Genomic DNA, 13,212 nt, shown 5'->3' with positions numbered 1-13,212 from the left:
ACGCAGCCACTGTTAACATTCGCCGCAGCTGCTGCTGTTAACAGAAGCCGGTTAACAGTGTGGCTGCACATTGCGCTCGCTATAAATACCACACAAGGCTGTAGAAACAGTGGTGCCCATAATAGTTCGTAGATTTAAAGACTGAATTTGTTTTGTAAATTTTTTTTAGCCATTTATTAGTTCGTACGATTTAGTTTTCAATCTAGAAGCTACATAAAAAACCCGGGAGAATATCACTCGAAACTCATCGAATTATGAGAAGCGAAGGAAGGATTTTTTTCAATAAATGCCGCACACAAGGTATATAAAGGATACCAAGGCTAGGCGGTTGATGGATTGGGGGTTGTGTGGGGGTTGGGTTAAAGTCACGCTCTGGCGGACACTTAAACAAAAATATTTATATATTACTAATAGTACATAGATAATATGCTCATAATGGGATTAGCTGGCTGGCTAACTGCTTGGTATGTAAACTGCTCCTACTGCTCCTCCTCTCCTTCTCCAGATCCTCTTCTCCACCTTACTGCAGATATAACCTATGGTAATCGTTGGCGCCGAACGCGCAGTTACATTTGGGGCATTTGCGCTGACGCGTCTCGTAGCGGGTCCGCAGGCAGTCGTAGCAGAAGACATGGAAGCATTTGGAGAGCACCGCATCCTTGCGCTTCACCTTGCACGAGGGGCACGTCAGGGTCTCCTTGTACTCGCGAATCTCCTCGATCATCACCTCATCGATGGTTGTGCCCGACATTTCCATTTTCTTCATGCGCTCCGCCTTTCGCTTGAATTGCGCCAACTCCTCCTGCAGCCGCTTTGTTTTGTAGGCCTCCGCCTCCAACGAACTGGTTTTCTCGGCGACCACCTGTTGTGCCTCCTTCATTTGGGCATGATACTTTTCCAGATGCAGCTTGAGATCCGCTGCCGATTGCGCCGATTCAATCGCCTTGCGCTTGTGCATCTCCATCGCCTGCTGACGCAACATCAACTCCTTCTCAATGGATGCCACGGTGGCCTGTAAGCTGCGCTCCTTCTCCTCCAGCTTGCGCAGCACAATGTGCATGGCATCGATTTGCGTTGTCGCCGTTGCCATTTGATCCTCCAGCACCGTCTTCTCTTCCCGCAGCAATTTATGCAATTGATTCGCCTTGATGCGCTCCGACATCAGCTTGAAATTCGCATCGTCCTTTTCTCGTAGTTGCTGTATGAGGCGGGAGTTCTGCTCCTGCATGTCCTCGAATGCTTGACCCGTCACCTCCATCTCATTGAGCAGCGCCTCCTCCTCGTGCGAACCGACAAAGGGACGCGTGTAGTTGCCACCGCCGGGTCCGCCGGCGCCTGGTGCTCCGCCCCAGGAATTCTCGGTGGGTTTGTGATTGGCCACCTGCTTTTGAAGCTCATACTTTTGCTCCTCCAGCTGTTTGATCTTACGCAGCGCCTCCTCGTCAGCGAGTTTCTTGCGCTCTTCCCGTTTGCTCTCCTGCAGCTTCTTGAGCTGCTGGCGCAGCTCCTCGATCTCGGAGCGCAGCTTCTTCTCGGTGGCCATCAGTTGCACTTTATCGCGCTGATCCTTCGAGACGCCTTTGTACATGTCCAGCAACAGTTTCATCTCCTTCTGATCATTTAACGCTTTTCTGTATAGGAAAGTTAAATTTATAAGTTTGCTTTGAAATTTCAGACGTTCTTCAATACTCACTTTAGTTGCGCCTTTAGATCCCGCACCGTTTCGCTCTCCACGGCCTTCACATCCTTGCCTTTGACGCCCTCCTTGGTGTCCTTCTCGTTCTTCCCAGCATTCCCAGCTGTGGCTCCCGTTGCTCCCGCTGCTGTTGCATTCGCTGGTCCCGGAGAGTCTTTCTTTTCGGAAGGCGTTGCTTCGCTGGCGGAGATCTTCTCTTGCTTGATCGCAGGATCCTTGACATCCTTGCTAGCCTCCTCCTCGAGCTCATCCTCAGCGCTGGCGCAATTCTCCTCCTTGATAGCAATATTCGCATCGCCGCTGCAGCTGCCTGCATTTGTTTGGCACATTGAGCCACCACCGCTGCCGCCTCCAACGCCTCCCGCCGAGGAGTTGCTGGCATTCTCCTCCTTGATGTTGACATTGCTGGACTCTTGCTTGATGTCATCGCCTGTTGCCGTGCCCACCGATTGTTGTTGCTGCTTGCTGCCCTCGATCTTGGCCAGCGCATCGTCCAGCTCCTTGCGCAGCTTCACATGATCAGTGGAGATGTCTTTATACTTGCGCTTATACCGCTGCACTTCGCCCTTCAGCTGACCATTATGATTCTGCAGCGATGTGATCAGATGTCGCATCTCGCGATTGATGGGCGCCGTCTGCTCATTGGCGGCCATGTTCTGCTCGAAATCGATGCGCAATGCCTCGTACTCCTTGCGTATAACGGCGAGCATGTCTTCCATCTGTATCATCTCGCTGCGCACCTTCTTCTGGGCGATGAGCTCTTCGCTCTCCATCACCTCGATCTGGCGGAGATGCTGATTCTTGCTGTTCTGCAGCTGATTGCGTGTCTCGTCCAGCATCGTTTTGATCTGCATGGATTCGTTGTACAGCACCGAGAATTGCGACTGCAGACATTTGTACTCTGTGGTCTCCACAATCACCGATTCGGGCAGCTGTCGTATCTACACAATAAAGAAAAGAATAGTTGTTAAGTAAAATATAAACTATTGCTAATCCTTACTGTCCACTTACATCCATTTTAAGTTTTTCCACCTCCTTCAGCGTTTCGCGATGTGTCGCATGCAATTTGTCCAGTTCCTGCAAGCGATTATTGGCTAATTCGCGATGCTCTTCGAGCTCCTTTTGCAGCTCCTCCAAATGCTGACTATTCACATTGGTTGTGGCGCTGCCTCCTCCTCCACCTCCACCACCGCCGCCCGATCCTGTTCCCGTGCTGGGCGTCTTCGTGCTGTTGCTGCTCTTGTTGGGATCACCGTAGATTTGATGATACGCTTTCAGCTTCTCAATGGCCTCGGCCAAGTGGTTCTCCAGCTTATCGTTGCGGCAATGGATCTTCTCGAGATCATATTGCAGCTCATCGATTTGATTCTTGAGCTCAGCATTCTCCGTCTCCTTGGCGGTGAGTGCATCCTGATATTCCTTCATTTTCAGCGACATCGTGTGGAATTTTTCGTGCAACGACGTATTCAGATTCTGCAGGGCGCGATTCTCGGTCATAATCTCGATGTGCGTTTGCTTCAGCGTCTCCTCGAGTGCGGCAGCCGTTGCTGCTGCTGTTGCCGCCGCATTTCCCTCCGCTCCAGCGCTGTTCGACTGTTGCTCATCATCATTGGCAGCCCCAGAACTTGCCGCTGTTGCATCACCTTTCAAAACAAGCGTTATCTTCTCATTGCGTTGCATTAACCTATCAATAACCTGGACAATTTTAGCGACTGCACGCTTCGACACTTGCACCCGATTCGCCAGTTTTTCGTCCAGTTCCTCCTTGTCCCATGTGGAGAGTTGTGTGAGAAACGAGGTGGTCACCTCATTTTCATTCTTATTCTCCAGCTCGTCGGCGGTTTCGGCATCGAAACGTTGCAGCAGCACCCTTATATCCTCGTTCAATTGATTCCAATACCTATTCACTACATTGAGAACTGCATCGTCCTGCGTCTGACGCTTCTCCAGCTGTTCGATGCGATGCCGCAACTCTGCCTCACACCGCATTCGCTGCTCGATGCGTTGGGCGAGTTTCTTGTTCTGAAACTCCAGCACTTTGATGTCCAACTCCTCCAGCGTGGACACCGGACCAATCAGATGCGGCTCGAAGTGCACCTTCTTGATGGGCGGCTGACCAGCGGCCGCTGCAGCCGCCAAACAACTGCTGCCGCCGCTGCCGGCGCCGCTGGCATCATCAGCGCTGCGTTTTGACATTTTGTTACCTAAACTGTAAAACACACAATAATGTAATGCACACAAAATGTATTTTAGTTTTTCTGTTAATTTCGCCGCTATTATTGATTTTGCGAGTTTCGTGGCTGTGGCTGTACTCCATATTTTTTTCTCTCTTTTGGTCGCCGGACGCTGCCCAATTGGAATATTGGAATACTTCCCAACCGGCCAGCTGGTCGCACATCTGAAAATCGTACATGCTTGGTCTATAAGACTTACCTTAACTTGTGATTTGTACACTATTAGCTTCACATTCATTAATTAATAACTCAACAAAGCGGCAGAATTCTAAAGTTTTTTTCTTTTAGCTGTTGTTGTTAGACATGGACAAACATCGATAGAAATAAACGATACATCGATATTTTAAATATTCAAAATATCGATATTTATGGCAAGCATCGACGTTAATAAAACTAAATACTAATATTATTTTTTATAAAAAAAAAAACATTATGCCTGATTTTTTTCTATAATTTTTAGGCATATCAAAGAAACAACAGACAGTATTTGTACACTAAAATTATTACTAGGCCGTTTAAGTATCACCATACTGAGATTTAGCTAGCTCTTGTGGTCGATGTAGAGATGCTCTTAGATTAAATTACAATATTTCACTCTGAATAAATCCTTATCAATCTACTTAAATGGCTAGATGTCACACTTCAAAAACTGTCTGATTTAACCTGAATAAAGGCACCCAGGCGGCAATGCTGACCAACACTGGTTTTCGATAGCTTCGATAACAAGGTACAACTTATCGATAATTGAACAATAAACAAAAGTAAACCAAAACATTTGGTAAACTTATTTAACATCTGACAGCAAGCAAGTATGGCAAATGTCTGTCGGATTTGTATGGTCGAATCCGACTCCCATCTGGACATATTTGAGGAGAGGAATGCAACAGCCAAAGAACCGAGTCTGGTGGAAATGCTAAACGAGTGCATTATCCACAAAGTGGAGAAAAATGATCCGCTGCCAAAGAAGATTTGCTCGAGCTGTGTCGACTCCTGTCTAAATGCATTTCGCTTTAGGCGCATTTGCGAAGAGAGTTATCAATTGTTTATGGAATTGCTGGACGAGGAAATAGCCGAATCTCAAAATGCACAATCCACAAGGAACAATGTGGACTTGAGCTGTGTGAAAATCGAGAAATTTGATGAAGATGTGGATATGGTGCAAAGTACCTGGATGTCTGCAGACAACTTTCAGCCAGATGATCACAAAGTTCAAGTTAAAGTAGAACCCCCTTCTATAGCTGAGGATAACTTACATTCATCTGTGGTCAATGAAAATCTTAAAATCGATGACGATATTAAGGTTGAAGACACATACATAGCTGGCGACAACTTGCAGCCAGCTGTGGATCCAGCAGAAAACAACGATGATCAAACTAATGAACCTGATGATCGTTTACAAACAGCTGCAAGCACCTCAAGTTCCGAGGTTGCTCAGAACATAACCAAGACGATCGAACCTACAACACCAAATACAACGAGCACGGATAGAGCTTATTATTATTGCCATCTATGTAAAATGAAGTACGTTCACTTGGAGAAGCTGAACCAACACCTTAAGGGGCATCAAGCCATGTTGCAAGCATTCCGTTGTCGCTACTGTGAACAGAAATTTGCTAAGCGTTCGCTTCTAAATGCCCATGTTCGGCTCCACGCTGGAGCTGGAAGTACACTGATATGTCCACATTGTCCTAGGACATTTACAGGGCAGTCTGATCTTAGCGACCATATCGCCATTTTTCACAAGAGGAACCAACAAAAGAATGCGATGAGCAGTCGATCGGTCGCAATAGAAATGGCGAGAATAAAAAGAAGGAAAATAGAGGAAAGTCTTCAAATGCGTAACTGGGAAAGGAAGCCAAAGCCCAAGCCTCAAGAATCCTCAGGAGGTGCTGAAACGAGTCAGTCTCGCGTGGAGAAATGCAATGAACAGAAGTTTCATCGATGTGGCACTTGTGATAAAAAATTCACTGAGTTGGCTAAGCTGACTGAGCATCTCCTGGAGCACAGCACTGACGAATATCATCCCTACACATGTATACGTTGCTCCAAAGTTTGTCACACCAGTTCAGCTCTGGAGTTACATCTGCGTACTCATGCCACGGATCGACCTATCGAATGTCCCATTTGTTCCAAGGAGTTCTTGCTGGACCAGCAGCTCAAGCAACATATGCACCATATGCATGGCGAAGAGAATCGCTTCCCGTGTCCGCATTGTCCGAAAGCCTTTAAAAGGAATGGGAATCTACAATCCCATATGCGTACTCACTCCGTTGAACGTCCATTTGGCTGTCCACATTGTGAAAAAACATTTAATCATCCTGCGAATCTGGAGATGCATCTGCGCATTCATCCCAAAACGCTCAGCCCGGTAGAAAAAAAAGAATTATCATAGTCTGGTTAAATGTGACCCTTCATACAAATTTGAATAGCATGGACAAATTTCACCGATAAGATTACAATGTAAGAAATACATATTAGGTAATTTTCTTTAATTGAATAAATAAATAAAATATAATTAAATAAGATTTGAATTGCACACCCTTAGAATATTGCCATCTAAAAGCTTGTCATATTCATTTTGAAATTGCAGACTCCCTAGTTTTTAAAGTTTGGCTGTGCATAGTAAATCAGTTAAAGGAATTCATATAAAAGACTTGCTGAAATTATTTTTTCATACATTTGCAATCAGCAAAATTAATTTAAAAATAAATAGAAGCTATAAATATATTTAATATTAACTAATCATGAATCAATTTTATATTCTATTTTTTAAATATTTTTTATTGATGAGTAATCTATAAAAATCACACGACAATCCAAGTCATGTTGAAATAATCGATACTATCGATTTTTCTATTGATATACAAAATATATATAGTAATTGGTAAATAAAAAAAAAATAAACTTCGTAAGCATAATTTTTTATTTTTGGCATAAAGGGTCAAAAATAGAAAAAAAAATAGGTACATGCTTATAAAATTAAATTTGAATAATAATCTTTGTTTATATTCGCATTGTATTTTATAAATGAATTTAAAGTCTCATTAATGTTTAAAATTAATATTTAGTTTTCAATTTCTTTAAAGATTTAACTTCAAGAAAAATTGCAATAAAAATCCATCGCACTCCACTAAATCGATATTATACCGATAGTTGAAAAACCATCGACTACGAAATGAAACCTTACCATCGATATTATCGATAGTACTTTCGACAGCTTACCTGTGTATTCTTTAGTTTGCTTGTGAAAATATTAGAGAATGGACGTGGAGAAAAAAGCGTGCAGAGTTTGTATGAGTAGCGTTGTTACGCTGATGGAGCTATTTGTGGAGCCAATATTAATGTTATCGAAGGAGCCCAGTCTAGCGGAAATGCTAACCGAGTGCGTGGGCTGTGAAGTGAAGCCGGATGATCCGCTGCCAAAGATGATTTGCTTGACCTGTGTGATTGAAACAAAAAATGCCTATCGATTCAAGCGGAAATGCGAGCAGAGTCATAAGAGTTTCTGGGAGATGCATAACAAGCAGAAGCAGCTCATTGCCGCACAGTCCCAAGTTGTCGAGCATCCAATTGATACGAGTCCTATTAAAGTAGAAGTGCCTGAAACTGGTGAGGTGAAAAGACCGAATGGAAAAACATTAACCATATCGTCGATAAGGAGCATCAATACGTCAGCTGACCACATAGATGACGAGTCCCATGACAAAGGACTTTCTGTGAGGAGTCTGTTGAGCGACACACACAAGACAATAACGCTGAAAGAGGTAGTCCAGACCTTCAAATGTATCCATTGTCCTCGAGCTTTCAACGAACGCCTCGCGCTTCAGACACACCTTCGATCTCATGGCGTGACGCCATACAAGTGCCGACACTGCCCCAAATCCTTTGCCCACCATGAAGAGCTCGACGAGCACCTGCATCACACTCATTATGTGGAGCTGAGATTCGAGTGTGCCAAATGTCTGAAACTATTTAGCACCGAAGAGAATTTAAAACTGCATTCACGCTCTCATGCTCCAGCCCGTCGTAGTTATGAATGTCCGCACTGCTTAAAACCCTTTGGCCAGTTGCCGAGTCTACAAAAACACATGCGCATCCATTCGCCATACAAGTGTCCATACTGTCCGATGTCCTTTGCTCACAAGCACATGCTCGCTTATCATATCCTCGTCCATACAGGCGAGCGTCCGCATAAGTGTCCGCATTGCGACAAGGCGTTCAAGAAGAAACAGCATGTGGAGTACCACTTGCTCACTCACCGAGGAGAAGGCGTATTATAATTGTAATTATATATATTGTAAATGTAAAATACTTTCTAATATTAATAAACATAAATGGATAAAATTGCAATCAATTTGTGAATTAGCTGTTATTTTACAAGCACTGGTTTTCGATAACTTGAGTTTGAAATTAACGATAACAGATAGCAGCTCAAACGTGACTCAGACCATTATTATTACAATTGAAATTAATGTTTGTGTTTTTGGTCAAGGTGAAATACCACTAAACCACAAAATATTCGTAAAAGGGCCTGTTGTTATTTTGTCGACAACACTGATTTTAAATAACTTGATAACTTTTTTGCTTGCGAATTTATCGTAGATAAATCTAAAGTGCTTTACCAACACTAGATTTCGATAGCTTTGACAAGTGCAAAACATAAACAAACGGAGCAACATCTAAGTAATTTAGCTTTAATTCGCACGCGAAAATGGCAGCAGTATGTCGCCTTTGCATGGATGAATCCTATGATCTTGTGGATATATTCGAGGAGAAGAAATCAACAGCAGAGGAACCAAGTCTTCTCGAAATGCTGATAGAGTGCATTGCCTGTAAGGTGGACAAGAATGATTTGCTGCCAAAGAAAATTTGTTCAAGCTGCGTTCAAGAATGTAAAAATGCGTTTCGCTTTAAGCGTATAAGCGAACAGAGTTATAATCTCTTTATGGAAATGCTGAGCAAGCCCAGCTGCAGTGGAATTAACCAGCAACCTGACTTGAGCATTGTGAAGCTGGAAAAGGAAATTGATTCATATGATGCACCAGGCAATGCGTCCTTGAAGGACGATGATGACTTCTTGCTGCCACCCGTAAAGGTGAAAAGTGAAATGGATTCAGGTGATGCACCAGACAACGCCACCTTGGAGGACGATGATGACTTCTTGCTGCCACCTGAGAAATGCTTGCAGCCTGCCCAGAACAAAGCGAGTGCTTCACCTTGTCTGGCGGTCAAAACAGTGGAGGACATTAACAAGAGAGTCAATCAATCAACGCCAGTCACGACAATGAAATGGTGCGGAGGTACGGCAATACCATTGGGCAAGACGACAAAACTCTCGGGTAAAATCTACAAATGCAGAAGTTGTAGCAAGGAATTCTTTGAAATGGAGAAACTACATGAGCACCTGAAGTCGCATAAAGATGTCATGAAACCGTTCCGTTGTCGCTACTGCGAGGAGAAATTCGCAAAGCGATCGTTTCTCAATTTGCACATTCGCAACGAGCACACTGCGAATCCATTCAAGTGTTCAGAATGTCCCAAGACATTTGCCCGCAAGCAGCATCGCGATGAGCACATGAGTCTGCATACCGGAAAGCGTCCCTACAAGTGCTCGGATTGCTCCAAGGAGTTTCGCAGCAATCTGGGATTCAAGAAGCACATCTGTCTGCCTGCCCACAACGAGCTAAGGAACGCACACTTGTATATAAACACTTCAAGTCCTACATAGGAATGATCTTTACTGACTTTTCGATTTTACATAAATTAGTCAACATTATTTAGTTTTCACTTTCCTTTATTTTTCGTTTTTTAATTGACATTCTTATACTTTTATAAGTTTTTATTCAATTTAAGGACACTTGAATGTTACTTGATTATAAAAAAAAACCAAATAGACTGGTTCAATAAAAAGTAATTTAACTCATTATTTGTACAATAATGAGAAAATAATAAGGGATCGCCATAGTTAAAGGTTTATATTGAATTTTTCGACAAATAGAATAATTATATAATCTGTATTTGACAAAAAATTTTAGTCATTCTTAGCTTTTGACGAGTTTAATTTCATTAAACATTTCTGAATAACTTGAGGTTAATAAACACTAAATTTCTTGGTTATTTAAGGTTACGTATTTAGAAACAATAATATTCCTTATCTGCTATATGATATTTTTTGTATTAATTTTAGAGTTTTAGTCATAAACTGTACGATAATTAATTTTGCTCATTCCTTTCTTAATAAGTAAATGAGTAACTATTAAAATTAAAATAATTGAAATCCAAAAATACATTGCAATAAATACTTACCTGAAATATATAAATGTTAATCTTAATCGATGAAATTTGCAATAAGTATTTAGGTCTTTCGACCAGCAGCTTTCCGGATAGTCTATAAATATGAAAAAAAAACTGCTCCAATTCGGGGCGAAAGAAAGTTTCGTATGACGTGACAAGCAGCATAAATCGATGGATAAAATCCGCAATAAAAGAAAAAAGGGAAAAGTAGGGGGAAAGTAAAAGAAAATAGACATAAGAAGTATTTGCATAATGCGAACTCGAAGTGAATTGCAATTTATTAAACATGTACACAATGTTCTTGGATATAATTTCGTATTCTGGATTGAACGAGGATTAATGCACATGTAATTTGATTTAGATTGGAGTGTGTGGAGAGGTGACATTCAGTGTGTGTGTGTTTCAGGGAGTCTGCTGACTTGTGGGGCACAATTAGAGTGGGTAAAGATGGAGGGGGAGGGGCAACTAGAACGACGCGTATTTAAGGGCCTGGCGCAAGGTCATGCAATCGACCTCGTCAATCTTGCAAGTGTTCGCCTTGATGTTGATCTCCTCCTCCTGCATGACCTGGACATGCATCAGATACCGCATCGATGCCTTGTTCTCATTCAGTTTCTGATTCAGTTTGCACACCGAAGCCTTCAGTGCCTGCAGCTCATTGTACAGCGCATCCTGGACCATGTCGCACGTCAACTCGAGACCCGGACGATGGGCCCGATTGCTGAGACGGGTCTGACACAGGGTGATGGCACGCTGCTTGTCCGACATCTCCTTCTCCAGTTCGTTCATGTTGCGCTGCACCTGATGGATGTGATCCATGGTGTCCTTGTGCTTGTTCTCCAGACACTGCTTCACGTGCTTCGTCTCCGCAATCCGACGTTCGAATGCCTCATTAGTGCGATCCGTTTGATTCTGCATGTCCTCGCAGATCTGCTTGAGCAGCAGATCAATGTACGCCCGCAGCTGTCCGGCGGAGACTAAAGCCTTGGAGTTGGCCTCCAGATTCTCGTAGGTTTGCGCCTGCCATTCGGTCAGCGAGAATTGGCTGTGAGTAGAGTAGAGTAAGAGTAAAAAGGATGAGAAAGTTGCAGTCAAGTGTTGACTGCTAGAGACCAGTTCAGAAGGTCGAAATAAAGATTGTAGACGTACAATTCAATATTGATTTTGCTTTCCTAATATAATAATAATAATGACCTCTATATATGGTACGCTTGTAATGGAATGTTTTATGAATTTTGTAAGAGATATTAACATTCCATTGTTCCTTGAAGGGGCTTGTTTCTATTTGTTTGGAATCGTGTGGGAAATAATAAAATTCCCTTAATTGTCTTATCGTTCATACTAAGATGTAGGTCAACAGACGGACATAAAAAGATGGACTTAAAACATAAGGGTTTCCGTTTTGAAATCGGAGATCTCTTCTTTTGCTTGTTACTCCCATCGCTTTTATCCAATCTAATATATCTTTTCCCCCATTTTTCGAAAATGAATAGGGTCTATAAATCCTTGACAAAATTACTCAATTGCTATTCTCGTCCACCTACCAGTGCTGCTTGGACAAATCCTGTCCCTTGCCCAGATCATGCTGAAAGTCCTTCAGTTTCAGATTCTTCTCGTCAATGGCCAGCGACTTGTCCTTGGCCGACAAATCCTGATCCAGCAGATACATCGCAGCACGCAGCTTGCGTATCTGCTCTTCGGCCTCCTTCAGCGCTGCGTCGGCTAATCCCTGACAGCCCTTGATGACCTTCAGTTCGCGACGTAGCGAACGATCAACCTCATCGTCACAGAGATCGACACCAATGCGACCCTCGCGCAAAATGAGACATTGCTTGCAAATGGCCAGAGATTTCTCCTTAAGGAATTCGATGGCACTCAACACCCGATTGCGATACGTGTTCAACGTCTCATCCTCTAGCATAGCGGTCTTCTTCTGACGATTCAGTTCATCAACCAGAAAGCGAATCTCGCTTGTGCGTTCACGCATATGATGCTCCACCTCACGTTGCCAATTCTTGGTGGTGTCCTTAGTCTCATCGACCACACGACGCGATTCCCTGAGCAAAAGTCGATGAAAGAGATGATGAGGTGCAAGAGTTCGCTTTACTTACTCGACAATGCGCTCGGCTAGCTTCTCCTGATCGCAGGTGATGCGAAACTTGATCTTGTTGTTGTAGTCCCAATCCTCCTCGGAGTATCGGGGCGGACACTTGGCCACGGGACCCAGATGCTTGCCGGCCAGCTGAAGGCCGGACACGCGACGCGTCTTCAAATTCGGCAACATGCTTGATGATACTCAATGCCTCTCAAACTGTAGTATATGCAAATAGAAAAATGTATCTTAAAGATTGCGTAAGCTGTTGTTACGTCATGCGAATGCAGACAGCTTTGTGTGTGATTATAGAATTGTCTTTCTTTTTTAAGTTAAAATATATTTATTTAGTTTTTTATAAGTACATCCTTTAAATGGCACACTTTGCTAATGGGAAACCAGAGAAATTGTATAGTTTCTATAAATGCTTGTGAGTTCTTTACCTGGCGACGCTGTTCCGAATCTGTAACGACTTCAATTGCTACTGAGCCAGCTGCAGCTGGTGCGATTGATACTCCGCCTCCTCCTACTCCTTTTAGCGCCTGCAGGTCGCTCCTCGCTTCAGTTAGTTAAATCGATTCATGCTAAGGAATTTATCCGTTGCCTAGCGGTATTTTATTATTATGCTGTATGTATGCTCTGACTCTACACATATACATATAGTATATATATGTTGCTATATGATATGTTTGCCTCTCTTTCTCTCTCGCTCGCCTGTCGCTGCCTTTGTCACCTGCCATTCCAATTGAGCACAAACGCAACCGATTCGGATTCCCAAAAAACAAAACTGCAGAACTCGCAACTCCTTTGACGGTGGCAGGCGCGACGTCTCCCCTTTCCCCTCCCCCCTCCTCCACCTCTTCTTTTTCCGCGTCCTTGCGGTTTCTTGCGCCTCG

The 13,212-nt window shown here is 43.4% G+C and overlaps 5 protein-coding genes across 5 annotated transcripts; 3 read left to right on the top strand and 2 right to left on the bottom strand.

Annotated features, from left to right (window-relative positions):
• Nucleotides 1–138: 138 nt before the first annotated feature.
• Nucleotides 139–4,248, bottom strand: LOC132793534 (E3 ubiquitin-protein ligase Bre1). Its single transcript, XM_060803502.1, has 4 exons — nt 4,130–4,248; nt 2,708–3,905; nt 1,694–2,637; nt 139–1,631 (listed from the first exon to the last, which is right to left on the bottom strand). The coding sequence occupies exons 2-4, from the start codon at nt 3,890–3,892 to the stop codon at nt 521–523; spliced, it is 3,240 nt and encodes a 1,079-aa protein (XP_060659485.1). The 5' UTR covers nt 3,893–3,905; nt 4,130–4,248; the 3' UTR covers nt 139–520.
• Nucleotides 4,249–4,656: 408 nt separating this feature from the next.
• Nucleotides 4,657–6,545, top strand: LOC132793536 (zinc finger protein 383-like). The gene has a single exon (XM_060803506.1). The coding sequence runs from the start codon at nt 4,742–4,744 to the stop codon at nt 6,320–6,322; it is 1,581 nt and encodes a 526-aa protein (XP_060659489.1). The 5' UTR covers nt 4,657–4,741; the 3' UTR covers nt 6,323–6,545.
• A 645-nt stretch (nt 6,546–7,190) lies between these two features.
• On the top strand, nt 7,191–8,210 carry LOC132788251 (zinc finger protein 570-like). The gene has a single exon (XM_060795583.1). The coding sequence runs from the start codon at nt 7,191–7,193 to the stop codon at nt 8,208–8,210; it is 1,020 nt and encodes a 339-aa protein (XP_060651566.1).
• A 431-nt stretch (nt 8,211–8,641) lies between these two features.
• Nucleotides 8,642–9,658, top strand: LOC132788250 (zinc finger protein kipf-like). The gene has a single exon (XM_060795582.1). It carries the CDS (start codon nt 8,642–8,644, stop codon nt 9,656–9,658), a length of 1,017 nt encoding a protein of 338 aa, XP_060651565.1.
• An 808-nt stretch (nt 9,659–10,466) lies between these two features.
• On the bottom strand, nt 10,467–12,686 carry LOC132792504 (tektin-1). Its single transcript, XM_060801911.1, has 3 exons — nt 12,336–12,686; nt 11,769–12,281; nt 10,467–11,269 (listed from the first exon to the last, which is right to left on the bottom strand). The coding sequence occupies exons 1-3, from the start codon at nt 12,506–12,508 to the stop codon at nt 10,690–10,692; spliced, it is 1,266 nt and encodes a 421-aa protein (XP_060657894.1). The 5' UTR covers nt 12,509–12,686; the 3' UTR covers nt 10,467–10,689.
• Nucleotides 12,687–13,212: the final 526 nt, after the last annotated feature.

This window comes from Drosophila nasuta, chromosome 3, assembly GCF_023558535.2.
Source record: "Drosophila nasuta strain 15112-1781.00 chromosome 3, ASM2355853v1, whole genome shotgun sequence".
Lineage (NCBI taxonomy): Eukaryota > Metazoa > Arthropoda > Insecta > Diptera > Drosophilidae > Drosophila > Drosophila nasuta.
The sequence above is the reverse complement of the archived record's forward strand: the minus strand, read 5'-3'. Positions and strand labels throughout refer to the sequence as shown.